General features: G+C 47.4%; 1 protein-coding gene and 1 pseudogene across 1 annotated transcript; both read left to right on the plus strand.

Moving 5' to 3' along the window:
* The first annotated feature begins 60 nt into the window (after positions 1-60).
* LOC129150384 (leukocyte elastase inhibitor-like) lies at positions 61-13,463 on the plus strand. Its single transcript, XM_054721566.1, has 8 exons — positions 61-118; positions 610-680; positions 1,242-1,416; positions 3,126-3,263; positions 3,811-3,928; positions 5,614-5,756; positions 5,843-6,010; positions 12,525-13,463. Exons 3-8 carry the CDS (start codon positions 1,249-1,251, stop codon positions 12,924-12,926), a joined length of 1,137 nt encoding a protein of 378 aa, XP_054577541.1. The 5' UTR covers positions 61-118; positions 610-680; positions 1,242-1,248; the 3' UTR covers positions 12,927-13,463.
* On the plus strand, positions 6,198-7,563 carry LOC129150382 (interleukin-6 receptor subunit alpha-like; annotated as a pseudogene).
* Positions 13,464-14,340: the final 877 nt, after the last annotated feature.

The following is a 14,340-nucleotide window of genomic DNA, read 5'->3' on the forward strand; positions in this document are numbered from 1 at the left end:
ATTGTCAGATCCCGAGCCCCTCCCACTCAGCACCCACTTCCGGGATTATTTAAGGGCTGTGCTTGCACTGCAGGCATCTTCAGCTCCTGAGCCCCTCCCAGGCACTAGCCAGCAACAGGTGAGGCATCAGGCCCATTAGGAAAGTGAGACTGAGCCAGTGGGGGCTGCCCTGTGCTGGGATCTGCCAGCTGCTAACTCCTGGCTCAGCCCTGGCCTTTGGTGGGCTGGGTACCCGCAGCCCCTGCCCTTTCACTGGTCTTGCTGCCTGCACTGCTCATCTGAGCTGGAGAGGACACCTAAAACATCCCCCACCCAACCCCCTAATCTGGGGCTGGAGGGCCAGCTGACCTGCAATGGACTGGACGCTGCCTTGTGGCTGGAAGCCAGAGCCAAGCCTGAGATTATATTTTTATTTCTTTCTCAACTCCCTGCTTCCCTGAGCAGTTTGTGACAGTTTTTAGGCAGCCCTGGAGGCACAGCTTTTCATTGCTGGGAGGGAGGGAGCCAGGGAGGGAGAGAGGGAGGGAGGGAGGGAGGGAGGGGAGGCCAATGTGATCCTAGAGGTTACTTTCCAATAACAACAGTCATACCTGAATGTATTTCTTACAGGGAAGCAGCCAGCACAACTATCCTTCCTTGCCCATCTCTGTGGAAACAAGCTGTGAGACAAGTCAGGATTGGTAAGCAGGCTTCTGGGCTGAGGAGGAAGGCCAGTCACCAGCACCTGAGGGTGTCAGAGGGGATGCTTGTCCCCTGCTCCTGGTGGGCTGCACCCCGACCCTAAGGCCTGTGCTGGGTTTCCAATCTCTCACTTCCTATACCAGCCTTGAGACTTGGGACACTTCACCTCTCTAAACATTCGCAACTGAATCTTGAAAATGAGGAAAATTGATCACTTTGCTGAAATTTGCTTTAATGTGGAGTGGGTAGCTATGATTTTCTAGTAGAAAATTATCATTTCGGGTAAAGGGTGGGATATGGGTGAGCTCCCCTGCTGAGCAGGAAAGGCCCAGTCCTGGCTGCTGAGTCTGCAAGTCAGAGCCCTCCAGGGTCCCTGGGTCCTGTCCCGGGTCTCTGATGGATCCTGGTCCGGTTCCCCCCTGTGAGCTCATGAGACAGTGCTCTTGCCCTCCTGGAAAAAGAAAAGGAAGTACAAGTGTCCGGTGTTTCAGGGCGGGGAAGACGTGCAGACCTGTCGTTGCCTAATTTGCTGTGTGCTAGGCCTCTGTCCTGTGTCGTAGCCTCACCATGGAGCAGCTGAGCTTGGCCAACACCCGGTTCGCAGTGGACCTCTTCCGCACCCTGAAGGACAACAACCCCTCCGGGAACATCTTCATCTCCCCCATAAGCATTTCCTCGGCGCTGGCCATGGTCTTCCTGGGGGCCAGAGGCACGACCGCGGCACAGATGTCCAAGGTCAGCAGGAACTAACAAAAGGAGCCTGGGTTCCCTGTGAGTCCCTGCTGAGAAGGCGTGCCTTTGAGCTCTTACAGGTGTTTTAAACACTGTACTGTGTGTTCCACAGCGACACACGACGAGGCCGGACTTCCAGAAAAGCCCCAAGAACAGTTCATTTACATGCAGGCTTTCACTCATGATTGAGTCCTTACTGAGCACATTCATGTGCCAGGCCCTGTTTTTTGTTTGGCTGAGGATACAGCAGTGAAGAAAGCTGTGAAAGCCCCGGTGTGGGCTGCTTCTGTTGCAGTGGGCAAATCTTTGAAGGCATCTCCTCTCCATTCAGATTTTTCAGTTTCTGCTTTGCATGCAACCCGCTACTCATTAATAAAGGCCTGCTGTGCAATGTTACCTTTCAGCACAAAGTCACACAGGGAATGCACCAAGTGGAGAGGTTGGCGGTGTTGCCTTTTTGAGGGAACAGGCCACCGTGGGATTATATACTGCTGAGGCCTAGCCCGGTGCCTGGCACAGGTGCCTGTGTGGGTAGGAGGGTCCGAAGGAGAGGAAAGAAGTGAGGTATGGCCGCTGCAGGGACTGGGCCAAGCCCTGGGTGGTAAGGCAGGTCCCTGTCACAGCGAGAAGAAGCAGTGACGCCTGGCCTTCCACCTGGCCTTCCTGGGTGTGGGCCGCACCACTGTGCTGTGTGGTCTTTGTTGAATTCTGAGCCGGGACCTCCCGCTCTCCTTGAAGTAGGGGAAAGAGTACAAGGTGCCAGCAACTGGGGAAGGTCCAGCCTTGGATTCAAGTTTATCCATCTGTTCCAGCTCCAAATCTTTTATTTCCGCATTTTCTGAAAAACCAATGGTCGTTACCACTGCAGACATGAAAGCATTTTTATATTTTCCAAAACCCACTTTTTATTTTACCCCCAGTAATAATGGTTAGTTGCTTCTTGCAGGTTAATGTCAGCTTCTATTTTGAGGTTTATCCAGGCACTGTAGTACCTCAGGAAAAATAGTTTTAAGGGTTCCCCTGGTTTTCCATTAAAGCAGATCTATCACAGCAATTGTGCAAACATTCCCTATCTTGGTGAGTAACTGGGCTTTGTACATTGTGTAGATTTATTCTTTGTGTGTAAAATAAGGAACCAGCCCAGGACTCATAAAACCATAGAGATTCTTTATTTGTAACATGAAAATTAAACTTTTGGTGAATATTAAGTTTATAGATGTTATTTTTAAGTTACTGATGCTGATAGTGTAGTTTAAAAATCCCCTCAATTCTGTAATACCTTTGTGCTCCCACATAGGGGATGATTCTCAATTTTACTGTTTATTTCTGAGAACTTTCAGTAAAACTCTCTTTGATACAGAACTTATATATGAATATACCAGTTATTGTTTTCTTTGGAGAAAAAGCAGACACAGGTAAATATTTAGCCTATTAACCACTTACATTCATGGGACTATTATTATAAAAAGAAGTGATATAAAAAGAGCTTATGATGTAATTATGTCGCACAAAGCTATACATTTTAGATTCTCTATTCTTTCGTTCTCCAATGAAATTTTAATAAAGTATTGGGCTGATATTAATAAAGTATTAATAAAGCTGATATTATTGATAACTAGTAATATAAGCATTAATTTAATTTGATAGGAGCAAATGTCAAGGAATCCGTTTCAAAATAAATGGCTGCAGAAAGAATGTTTTCTCTATTTTAGACTCTTCACTTCGATGCGGTTAAGGAGATTCATTCCAGTTTCCAGAGTCTGAATGCTGATATCAACAAGCGCGGGGCTCCCTATATTCTGAAACTTGCTAACAGGTTATATGGAGAGAAAACCTATGAGTTCCTCCCTGTGAGTACTTTACTTTCACATCTAAAACTCACCAAACAGTGCAGACATTTTCCAGCACAATCAAGTCACAGACGTCAGTTTTTATTTTTATAAACATTCAGAAAGCAATACAGAATTTACACATATGGCAGTGTCCCCATTAGAGATTCGATTTCATTTGATAGTCTTCACAGGAACAGATTGACCCTGGCTGTTTTACTAAAGCAAGAGTGAATTCCATAATGCACTCCCCAGAACAGTCAGTGTATACTTATTTCTGAAAATGTTAGCCAAAGGTTAGAAAAGAATTGGTAAATTTTATGCAACACAAAAACTACTGAACTGTACCCTTAAAATGATTAAGGTGGTAAATTTAATGTTATGTGTTTTTTACCATAATGCAAAAAGTATAAGGGTTAGAATTTTTTTTTGTTACAGGAAATTTATGTCTTTTAGGACAATTTTTATTGCTTTTAAGGATTTTATAAAACCAGTTCTGTATGTAATTGGAATTATCCGTGATTTTGTTTGTTTGACCTCTTTTTTATTTTTTTTTAATTTTAAACAGGAGTTCTTAGCTTCAACCCAGAAAATGTATGGAGCTGAACTGGCCAGTGTAGATTTTCAGCGAGCCTCTGAAGATGCAAGAAAGGTGATAAACGCGTGGGTCAAAGGGCAGACTGAAGGTAAGAGAGTGGGCCGAATGTAGTCATTCAGGACACACTGGCCGTTCTTTTCCTCCTTCCACTTCCCCAGCCTGCAGATGATTCCCTGCCCTTTTCCTCTGCCCTCACCCTCTCGCTGGGGCTAACCTCTGCCACTGCCCAGAGCCAGACAGCTTTTAAATGTGGAAATTCCTCAAAGTGGGAACTTCAATGCTTTCACTGAAGCAGCTAAATATTTTCCCCATAAATTCACAAAACCACATTTAAAAATTAAAACTAACATTGAATGTAGGATAAAAAGGATAAAGCTTTGAGAAAAATCCATCCTGGCCAGATTATGGAAAAGAATCCTATATAATAAAAGCCTAATATGCGAAGTTCCTGGTCATCCAGTCGGTTGTCTATTCAACCAATCAAAGTGTAATATGCTAATGATATGCTACGGCCACTCAACTGCTCACTATGATGTGCACTGATCACCAGGGGGCAGACGCTCCAAGTGGTTGGGACTGAGGGAGACAGGCAAGATATGCCCTGGCAGTCTCCCCCAGTCCCTTCCTGAGTGGCCAACCTCCTGCATCCCTCCCCGGCCCCGAGTGTGCATCGGTGGGGTCCATCCTCTTGGCCTATGCCCTCTCACAATCCGGGACCCCTTGGAGGATGTCGGAGAGCCAGCTTTGGCCCAATTCCACTCAAAGCAGGAGCTGCCCCTTGGTGGTCATTGAGCTCCCACAGGGGGAGCACCCACTCAGCCAGAAGCTGGGCTCACAGTTGGTGAGTGCAGCGGCGGTAGTGGGAGCTTCTCCTGCCTCCAAAGCAGCGATAGGGATGTCTGACTGACGGCTTAGGCCCACTCCCCATGGAAAGTTGGGGGTCCCTAAGCCGGCAGTCGGACATCCCTTGAGGGCTCTTGGACTTCAAGATGGCGCAGGTCAGAACGAGGGACCGAATTTGGTGCACCGGCCTCTAAGTCTGTAACAATAAAAGCATAATATGCTAATTAGAGGAGACAACCTTCTGGAGACCTTCCGGGCGAAGCTGTGGCAGTGGGGGCTGAGGCAGCCACAGCAGCAGGGGCCAAGCCCCTCGCACGATTTTCATACCTGGGGCCTCTGGTATTCTCATACTTGTGACACAAACTCCTGTGACCATAGTATTTTGGCAAATGTCTTATCTAAGCTGTCGGGGTGGCTCCATCTCAGCTGTTTCTCCACCACATCTCTCTCTAACCTCATCAAGGTCTGAGGCCGGGCACTTACCCAACACCTGTCTCCCATCCAAGGCGTTCGTCATGGCCATGCTGTGGTCACAGGGGAACTGGTGTTTCCGAGGACTAACTGTCCTCACCTTTGGATATCTGTTAAAATACTGTCTGTGAGAGCAGCTTCCACCTGGAGGCTTTGAAGAAATGACTTACTTAAAAATCATTTTCATTAAGAAATATTGTTTATGCCTGCCACAGAATGGCCATTCACAAAGAAGGCTCATTGTTTCTCATATAATGCAGAGAAGATTGTCCTGCTTTTAGCTTTTAAACCCTTTAGTTGGTTTACTTACAGTTGAAACACACTGGTAGGGTGTTCCTAACTTAATACATTAATGGGAATTAAATAAAAGGTATAAATTTGTATTGCATTACAATACAATTCAAAATTGGAATACTGATATGTGAATGTTTTTTAAAAAAACTTACTTTATTTCTTTAGGGAAAATTCCAGAATTGTTGGCTGCAGGCGTGGTTGATAATATGACCAAACTTGTGCTAGTTAATGCCATCTATTTCAAAGGAAACTGGCAGAAGAAATTCAGTCAAAAGGCCACAACCGATACACCTTTCAGATTGAATAAGGTGAGATGATGTGATTACAAAATTGCTCTTTTCTCTAAGAAAATGCAGATAATAATGTGAATGACTTGGTTTTTTCGACTGTTCAGAAAGACACAAAAACAGTGAAAATGATGTATCAGAAGAGCACATTCCCACTTGGCTACATCGAGGACCTTAAGTGCCGGGTGCTGGAGCTGCCTTACCAGGGCGGGGAGCTCAGCATGGTCATCCTGCTGCCAGATGACATCGAGGACGAGGCCACGGGTCTGAAGAAGGTAACGGCTCCCACGCTCATGCTTCATGTTTCCGTCTGACCCAGCGGGGCTGCCTGTGTGTATGTTGTGTGGTTGTAGCCCATCAGTGTTTGCTACTCTGAAGCCCTAAGATGAACTTTTCAGCGACTGTCAGTGAACAGTTGTGGTGGGGGACATCTAAGGACCTATGTTAAATTTAACATGTCAGATGCTGGCCGTCCGCTGCGCGCTGCTCACCGCCCAGCTGGCCGTGCCGGGGGCTGCGGCGGCCCCGTGGCGCTGTCAGTGCTGAAGCTGGAGAGCGATGTGCTGACCAGCAGGCCCGGCGCCAACGTTACCCTGACCTGTCCAGGCGGGAAACCGGGGGCAATGCCACGGTCCACTGGGTGCTCAGGAATCAGGTGACGGGCTCGAGCCACGACTGATGGGCTGGTTTGGGAAGGAGGCTGCTCCTGAGATCCCTGCAGCTCAGCGGCTCCGGGAACTGTTCAGGCTACCAGGACGGCCTCCGGGTTGGAACCGTGCGCAGGCTGGTGGCGGGTCCTCCCGAAGCGCCTCAGCTCTCCTGCTTCCGGAAGAGCCCCGCCAGCAACGCCGTCTGTGAGGGGAGCCCGCAGAGCCCCGGTCCCGGAGCACCAGGGCCGTGTTGTTGGTGAGGAAGTCCCAGCACGGTCCGGCGGGGAGTCCCAGAAGTTCTCCTGCCAGCGGGCAGTCCCCGAGGGAGGCAACGCTTTCTACAGCGTGTCCCTGTGCGTGGCCAGCAGTGCTGGCAGCAAGTCCAGCAGACCCCACACATTTGAGGGTCACGGAATCCTGCGACCCGACCCACCCGTCAACATCACGGTCACCGCCGTGGACCGAAACCCCCGCTGGCTCACTGTCGCCTGGCAAGACCCGCCCTCCTGGAATTCCCGTTTCTACAGGCTGCAGTTTGAGCTCCGATACCGGGCCGCACGGTCCAAGGCATTCACAGCACGGATGGTCCAGGAGCTCCAGTATCACTGCACCATCCGTGATGCCTGGAGTGGCAGGAGGTGCGTGGTGCAGCTGCGCCCCGGGAGGATTTGGGCACGGCCTGTGGAGCGAGTGGAGCCAGGAGGTTCTGGGCACCCCCTGGACAGAACCCATGAGCTTTTTAACTCCGCCCACGGTGGAGGTGTCCTCCACGAAGGCACCTACTACCAAGAAAGACAAGGACAGCATCTCCTCAAACTATGCCGCAAATACGACAAGCTTCCCAGTGCAAGTCTCCAGTTCCACTGTACACACTCCTGGTGGCCGGAAGCCTGGCCTTCGGAACGCTCCTCTGCATTGGCCTTGTCCTGAGGTTCAGGGAGACGTGGCAGCTGCAGGCCCTGAAAGAAGGCAGGACCAGCAGGCACCCACCGTATTCCTTGGGACAGCTGGTCCCCGAGAGGCCGAAGCCCACCCCAGTGCTGGTCCCCCACATCTCCCCGCCAGTGTCCCCCAGCAGCCTGGGGTCGGATAACACCTGGAGGCACAGCCAACCCCATGCCAGCGGCTCACAGAGCCCGTATGACATCAGCAACAGAGATTCCTTCTTCCCCCAGTAGCCGGCGGGCTGGCGCCTGGCGGGCTGGCGCCTGGCGGGCTGGGGTGTCAGACCCGCTGAAATGTGTGGATGGCAAAGCACACGCGGCTTCTCACCGTCGTTTCAGATCATCTCAGGTGCGTGGGGCCTCTGGCTGTGCTGTCACAGAGGGGCCTCACAGAAGGTTCTGGGTGAACACAGGTGTGCTGGCCTGATCAGAAGGAAGAGGTGGTTGAGTTTTTGAACCCCTCTTTCCCACAGCCCTGCCTGCAGGGGTTACAGTGAACGTGGGCCCCATGCAGGGAGCACTGTCGAGTCCACTGGACACTCGGGCGGGCAGAGCCGGGCATCTGCAGAGGCCTCGGACCCTGGGCTTCGTGTGGACAAGCTGCCGGCCCCCTGCTCACCTGACCTGGCACCACATGCCGCACCCTCAGGAGGTGGGATGGATTTCCAGCCAAAGACACCCCCCCAACCCGAGTCACCTATCTCCTGGCCCACGGCACAGTTTCACCTTCTAGCTCAAACTCTTGAAGCCCAAGAGCCTTTGCAATTCAGTTTCCTAGGCCTGAGGCCGGCGTTTCTTCAGTCGCCCAGGCTGGGGGAGCTCTCGACTGTCTTGCCTCTCCTCCCCAAGCTGGATACAGCTGAGGGGAGCGTGAGTAGCATCTCAGGACCAGGTGGTTTGAAGTGGAATTGCAATGAGCTCCTCATTAGCATGTTGCTCAGTGTGAATGTTAACCTTAAGCACCTGCTGAACCCAGAAGCCACTGCACTGACTCAGTTTCCCTCTCTGGATCCCAGGACTTGAGGGGGAGAGAAACAGAGGGAGTAGGGGCGTGGCGACAAGGTCTCCACTCACAGTAACGGTGCTGGGTGAGACGCAGCCTCTGGAAACCTCTATTCTCCTTCCTCCGTGCCCCCCCGCCCCTGAAAGGAGAACAGCATTGGGGGAGGGCTCCCGCCATGGGGTGGGCGGGGTGCCAGGGAGACCAAACTGTTGGACTCAAACTGTTTATTGTGTTTTCACCTGAGCCTGAGTACCGAGGAGAGAACGTATGTGAAAAGACATAAGAACCGGCAAGAATGTATGTTAACTTGGTCTTTACAGAGCGCTGAGGTTCTCCCTGAGAGCACGCAAGGCCCCGTGCTAGCCGAGCATCTGTAGGTAAACAACTCGGCCAGAAGCCCTCACTGTGTTTGGCACAAAACTGAGTCAAATGAGAAAGAGGAGGAGAAAAAAGAAATGATTTTCCCCTCTTAGAGAAGAGACTCTGGTTTCATTCTAAATTTTGTTTTTGTCTTAAAAGTGAAAGAAATTGCCTGCTGCTTCTCTAATTTAAGGGAAGAGCAGCTGTGACTCCTCCCTTTCTCCCTCCTCCCGCCCCCGAGGTTGGGAAGGACCGGCTTCCGGGTTGGTGTTGGGAAGGGGCCTCCCAGGGCTGCCAAGCAAGGTCAGTTGCAAACCCCCACCCCCGACAGCCAGGAGCCCTGGTTACCCGGGGGCAGGGGAATTCACTGCTGCCCGCCCTCAACCGGTGCCTTCCTCTTCTTTAGTTCCTTGAATTTGATTCAGTTCAGCTAAATGTCTAGCCGTGACTCTGAGACTAACCCACTTCAGCTCACTTTTCTGTCCGGGCTTTGAAAATTCAGTGATGAGCGGGGTTCCCCAGACTAGTACCCTCCAGCATCATGGGGTGTCCCGGAAGGAGGCTGTGATTAAAATCCGTTGGGTAACTGTGGACCAAAAATTTACCAGACCACAACCTTTTCTAGGAGTCTGGCCTTTCAGAAAAACACCCGCCAGCACCGGGCAGGTGGCAAAGGGTGAACATGACCGCCTTTTATTTGCTGTTTGCTGGTTTCAAACTGTTACTATGTTGGGCAAGTGGCGCTTTTCATTGCTGGCTTTGACTCAAGTGTCAGACCCCATTGCTGCCTTAGGCAACTCTCTTAAGTGTGACGGAAGGCAGGCAGTGTGTGTGTGTGTGTCTGTGTGTGTTTCTATAAAGTTTCTTTGAGAACGGCAAAAATGCTGTTAAAGGGAAATATTTAAAAAAACAAAACAAAAACGAGACTGCCTGAGAAAGGGTGATTCTGCCCCTGGTTCTTTAACGCTTTATAAAGGTTTTAACCACAACCTCTGTTACCAGAGCCAGGAGGAGCCCTGCTAGTGGGAGATGTGAAATCAGATAGCCCCTGATGATTGAGAGCGAGGCAGCTTTGATCTCCAAATTGTTATTACTTTCATTATTATTGTAATGGCACTGCTTTTTTTTTTTTTAATTGAAGAGGGTGTTTTGTTTTTTTTTTCTTTACATTTTTATAAGCTAGTGTACATGAAGGAAAAGTGTTTGTCTTCTCTGGGTTGTGGGCTTTGCTCAGTGGACACAGGTGTACACCCTACGCTTTCTCTGTCCTCGGATCTATGGTCCGTGACCCTGTGTTTTCAGCCCCCGGGTCATTCTCACCTGTGTTTCTGCAGCTCACGCGCTGCCTTTTATCCTCAGCAAAGGTCTCCTCTCCCAGTGCCCGCAGCAAGCTGCCCCAGCCAGCTGTGAGAGGTCGGCATGCTGACAGTGGAGAGTACACATGACAACTTATCCTTCTGGGTTGGAAAAGTTACAAATATGCTGGTTCAAGATCTTAACTAAAGTGGTCATTAATTCGTGTAGCATTAGGAAACTGTTTGTTCAGATGTCAAGGGGGCGGCCTTGGCTGTGCCTGTGAAGCCATTGGTAACTCAGAGAGCTCTTTGCTCGGATGGGGCCCAGGCCCCCGCTGGTTTTCTGCCAGGCTCTGGGCTCACTCTGTGTTGATTTCCCTGCTCTCCTGGGGAGAGAGGGTGGTGGCAGGAAACACCTTCATTAGGTGTGGAGTCTGCTGCTGGGACTGGGGCGGCAGTCCACCTGGTGGCGAACAGAGCCCCGTGGAGCAGGCCGGGAGGGACCGTGGGGTGTGGGTCTTCTGCAGAATGCCCAGGAACCTCTTGCCCTGCTGCTTGGTGCCGAGCTGTATTGCCCCCTCTAAGGTTGACTCTGCTGGGGAGGAAGCTGGCATCCAGCTCCAGGTGGAGTTGGTGAGAAACTTACCTTAATTTGGAGAAGCAGGGGCAACTGTTCGGTCTTTCAGACCATGAGCATGGAACCCAGTTTTCCCATGTGGACAGCGGGGCTGCGACTGGAAGGCCGCCTGTCTCCAGTCCTGCACCAGACGCTCCTGAGCGTCCCCTAGAGGTCCTGCCAGCATCATATGCGCTCTGTGGTCTGGTGCTGGCGCAGGTGTGTTTCTATGGCAACCTTCATGATTTTTGTTAATTTGCTAATTTTTATTTTATTTTATTTTCAATTATGGCTGGCATTCAATATTGTTTTGCAACCTTAATGATTATTAAGGAACATTCTCAGTTGTATGAACATATGCTCGAACCAAGATCTGCTTTAGAAGGAACGGATTGGAACAGCATGTAGCAAGGCTGTTAATTAATAGGGAAACCATTTTTGGATGGCGATCACACAACTGTTAAATACCTCAACTTTTCTTTTGGAGATGAAAATAATAGTTTTAAGTTTTTATTTTTTTACCTAATTACCTAAGAGCAAATACCAAAGGCTGATGTCTGTATATGGGGCAAAGCGTCAGTATAATATGTATTTCAATGTTTTATTGTTTTATCAGCTATTTTGCATTTAAAGTGAAAATTGTGTTTGAAATAAACAATTTCTAAAGCTGAAAAAATAAATAAATTTAACATGTCAGTGGCAGCTCACAGAAATTTTCTTAAATGAACTTTAGAGGAAAGTGCAGTAAAATTAGAATTATTTTATTGAAACAAATATATTAAAATTAAAAATCCCTAAACATTTATATTACATAGCTTCACCTTATACTATGAGATCCTATTATTACACTGGTCATTCTCATCACAATTCATATAGATTGTGAATTAAATTTCTAAGAGCTACATGGCAGAGAAGACCCATATGAAAGCTAAGCCTATTTTCTCATATGAACTTTGTATGATGTTTCTATTTTATTTCAGTTAAAGGCAAAGACATTTCTTGTCAGGCTAGGACTAGGCAAATCTGTGAAGATTATGGTTTTCTTTAGTGTCTCTACCCTGCTGCGTGGTTTTTCTCTACCCTCTCCCTAACCAAACTGTTATCAGGAAGAGGTCCAATATTAATTATTTGCATGTATAAAGTCTGCATTAAAATCAGTATGTTCCTTCTTTTAATTGTATTTTCATATTTGTCTCTTCTCTGATTATAAAGAGAAATTCTCCAGCCTCATAAAAGACATAATCAGCATCAGTAGAACAAGTGGAATGATGGGTCCATTCTAGTCCAATAGTAGTAGTAATATGCTAATGATAATAGCTGACATTCTTGTGGCACTTACTGTGTCACATTAAATCATTTAATGCTCACAACAATGCTATAAGGTAGGTACTATTATTAACCCTCTCCCAATTTTAGATGAGGAACTAGTCCCTTTTCTTTTTTTACCCACAAGCTAAATCTATTAGAGATTACTTCAGCACAGTGAGTTCACAGAAAACCACAGTGATCAGTAGGGTTCAGAATAGAAGAAATAGAATAAAATATTTGAATTTTACCTTGCACCAATCAACCAGTTAAAGGAATAACAGCCATCCTGGCCTATCACAGTAATCCAGTGTGGTAGGGGTTTAGGAAAGCCTGGGTTGATGGATGGGTGGGTGGGTGGATGGATGGGTAGTTGAAGCATCTGATGTCCAAAGTTCCTGTTACTTGGGCCCTTGATGGCTTGGAACACAGGTCTGTTCTATTACCACCAATTGCTGAAAAGAAATGAAATCCTCAAAATGGCATCTATTTTGGTACAAAACATGAAAGAAGCTAATTAGCAACTGATAACATGAGTCCATTCATGTAAATACTGTTTATTACCTTGCTTATGTGAAGTAGTTCTCACCTCTTCTTTTGCCCATTCTCATTTCAGATCGAAGATCAATTGACCTTGGAAAAACTGCATGAGTGGACCAAACCTAAGAATCTGCGTTCCACTGAAGTCAAAGTCCACCTGCCCAGGTTCAAGCTGGAAGAGAGCTACAACCTCAACTCTCACCTGGCCAGCCTGGGTATAGAGGAGCTCTTTACTACCAGGGCTGATCTGTCTGGCATGTCAAGAGCCAGAGATCTTTTTGTATCAAAAATTGTCCACAAGTCTTTTGTGGAAGTAAATGAGGAGGGCTCAGAGGCAGCGGCTGCCACAGCTGCAATTTGCGTGGGTTGCTCGCTTATGCCAGTGGAAAATTTTGTGGCCGACCATCCATTCATTTTTTTCATTCGACACAATCCCTCAACTAACATCCTGTTCTTAGGCAGACTTTCTTCCCCGTAGAGAATGGAAATCCAAGGCCAAGGTCACAGCTTTACCACTGGCCCTTTCAATGGTGATAGTCTTCATATATCTTCCGCAACAAATCTACCATCCCAATCAAATCTCTAACTTCCTTTGTAATGTCAGCTCTGTTGGCTGTTTACACGCATTAACTTTGGCATAGGTGTCTATTTTCCTTTCTTTATATTGATAAATTCAGTGATTGCTTTTGAATGCACCAAGCAGATATGTAGATGCTTGACAGTGTAGTAAACTAAGAAACTGCTGTACTCTCTTGATAGCCATGAGAAAAATTATAACATTGTAATTTATTTCACAGATAGACTTCTGGAAGCTATGATAGAGAGACATTCATTGTTGAAGGGAGGCTTAAAAACAGACATTCAATTGAAATAAAGGAGAGCAGCCCAATTAAGGGTTGGATTATGAAGATAAATTTGCCTTGGCCAGTGTTTCTGACCCTTTGTTCTACAGGATTAGTATTCTATTATAGGCCCTCTGACTTCAAACTAGTAAAGAGCTTATTTTTCCATTCCACCTGGTTGGTAGTTTGTGTGGGATCATGAGGAGTTAAGAAGTGTCTTATCTTAAAAGATGCCAGGAAACCACAAAAAAGGAAGTGTAGTAGGAGAGACTGTTAAGCTAGAAGGAATACAAAGATCACACTGTTACCAGCTTCTTGTGTGTTTTCTGTAAGGGCTCCTGATTTCCATCATCTAGTCCAGACTGTGATAGCAATGGGATGGCTTTATGCAATGCTGGATGGGGAGGGGCTCTGTGATCATTATAAACCTTAGTCAAATGCACTCCTTGGAATGGGGATTGAAATGCTGCATTTTCTTGCTCCCACAAAGCTGGTGGGCTGGCTAATAAGGTTTCCTAAGATTCTGCTAGCCTGACTGTTCTCAGTCCTCTTCTTTCTATCTGATCCCAGAAGAGACAGGACTAATGGGGTTCTTGGACTGAAAATATTGACATCCATGATGATAGTCAGTGACTCCATGAAAGAAAAAGATTTTAGCAAATCTGTTGACAAGCTTTCCTTCCTTTTTTTTCTTAAAATACAGTACTGGCTTCTACAACATTCAAGGTTCTCTTAGCTATAGGAAAAACAAGAAAAGCAAGTCACTGCATTCTGTAATCCTTCTCTTTGGGCTCTTATGCTAAAATCTACTCAGTGATTTAGAGTAAATTGTGCTAATCAGGTAGAAACTGAACTGCCTGGTCCCATGCAACTCTGCTCAAATCCTTCTCTTTCTTTATATATGAGAGAACAGGCTCTTGTAATATAAATAAATTATTGAAGGTTAAAACACCTAATAAACTTCAGAGCAGAAACTAGAATTCAATAAATATTTTATGTGGAGAACATCTAATTCTTTAATGTAATGGAGAATTAGGTAACTCAGACCTT

Source organism: Eptesicus fuscus, chromosome 9 (genome assembly GCF_027574615.1).
Source record: "Eptesicus fuscus isolate TK198812 chromosome 9, DD_ASM_mEF_20220401, whole genome shotgun sequence".
Taxonomy (NCBI): domain Eukaryota; kingdom Metazoa; phylum Chordata; class Mammalia; order Chiroptera; family Vespertilionidae; genus Eptesicus; species Eptesicus fuscus.

Coding starts and splice junctions, on each gene's coding strand:
- LOC129150384 (XM_054721566.1), top strand. CDS start 1,249: ATGGAGCAGCTGAGCTTGGCCAACACCCGGTTCGCAGTGGACCTCTTC. Junction 3,929..5,613: donor GGTCAAAGGGCAGACTGAAG/GTAAGAGAGTGG, acceptor TTATTTCTTTAG/GGAAAATTCCAGAATTGTTG. Junction 6,011..12,524: donor AGGCCACGGGTCTGAAGAAG/GTAACGGCTCCC, acceptor TTCTCATTTCAG/ATCGAAGATCAATTGACCTT.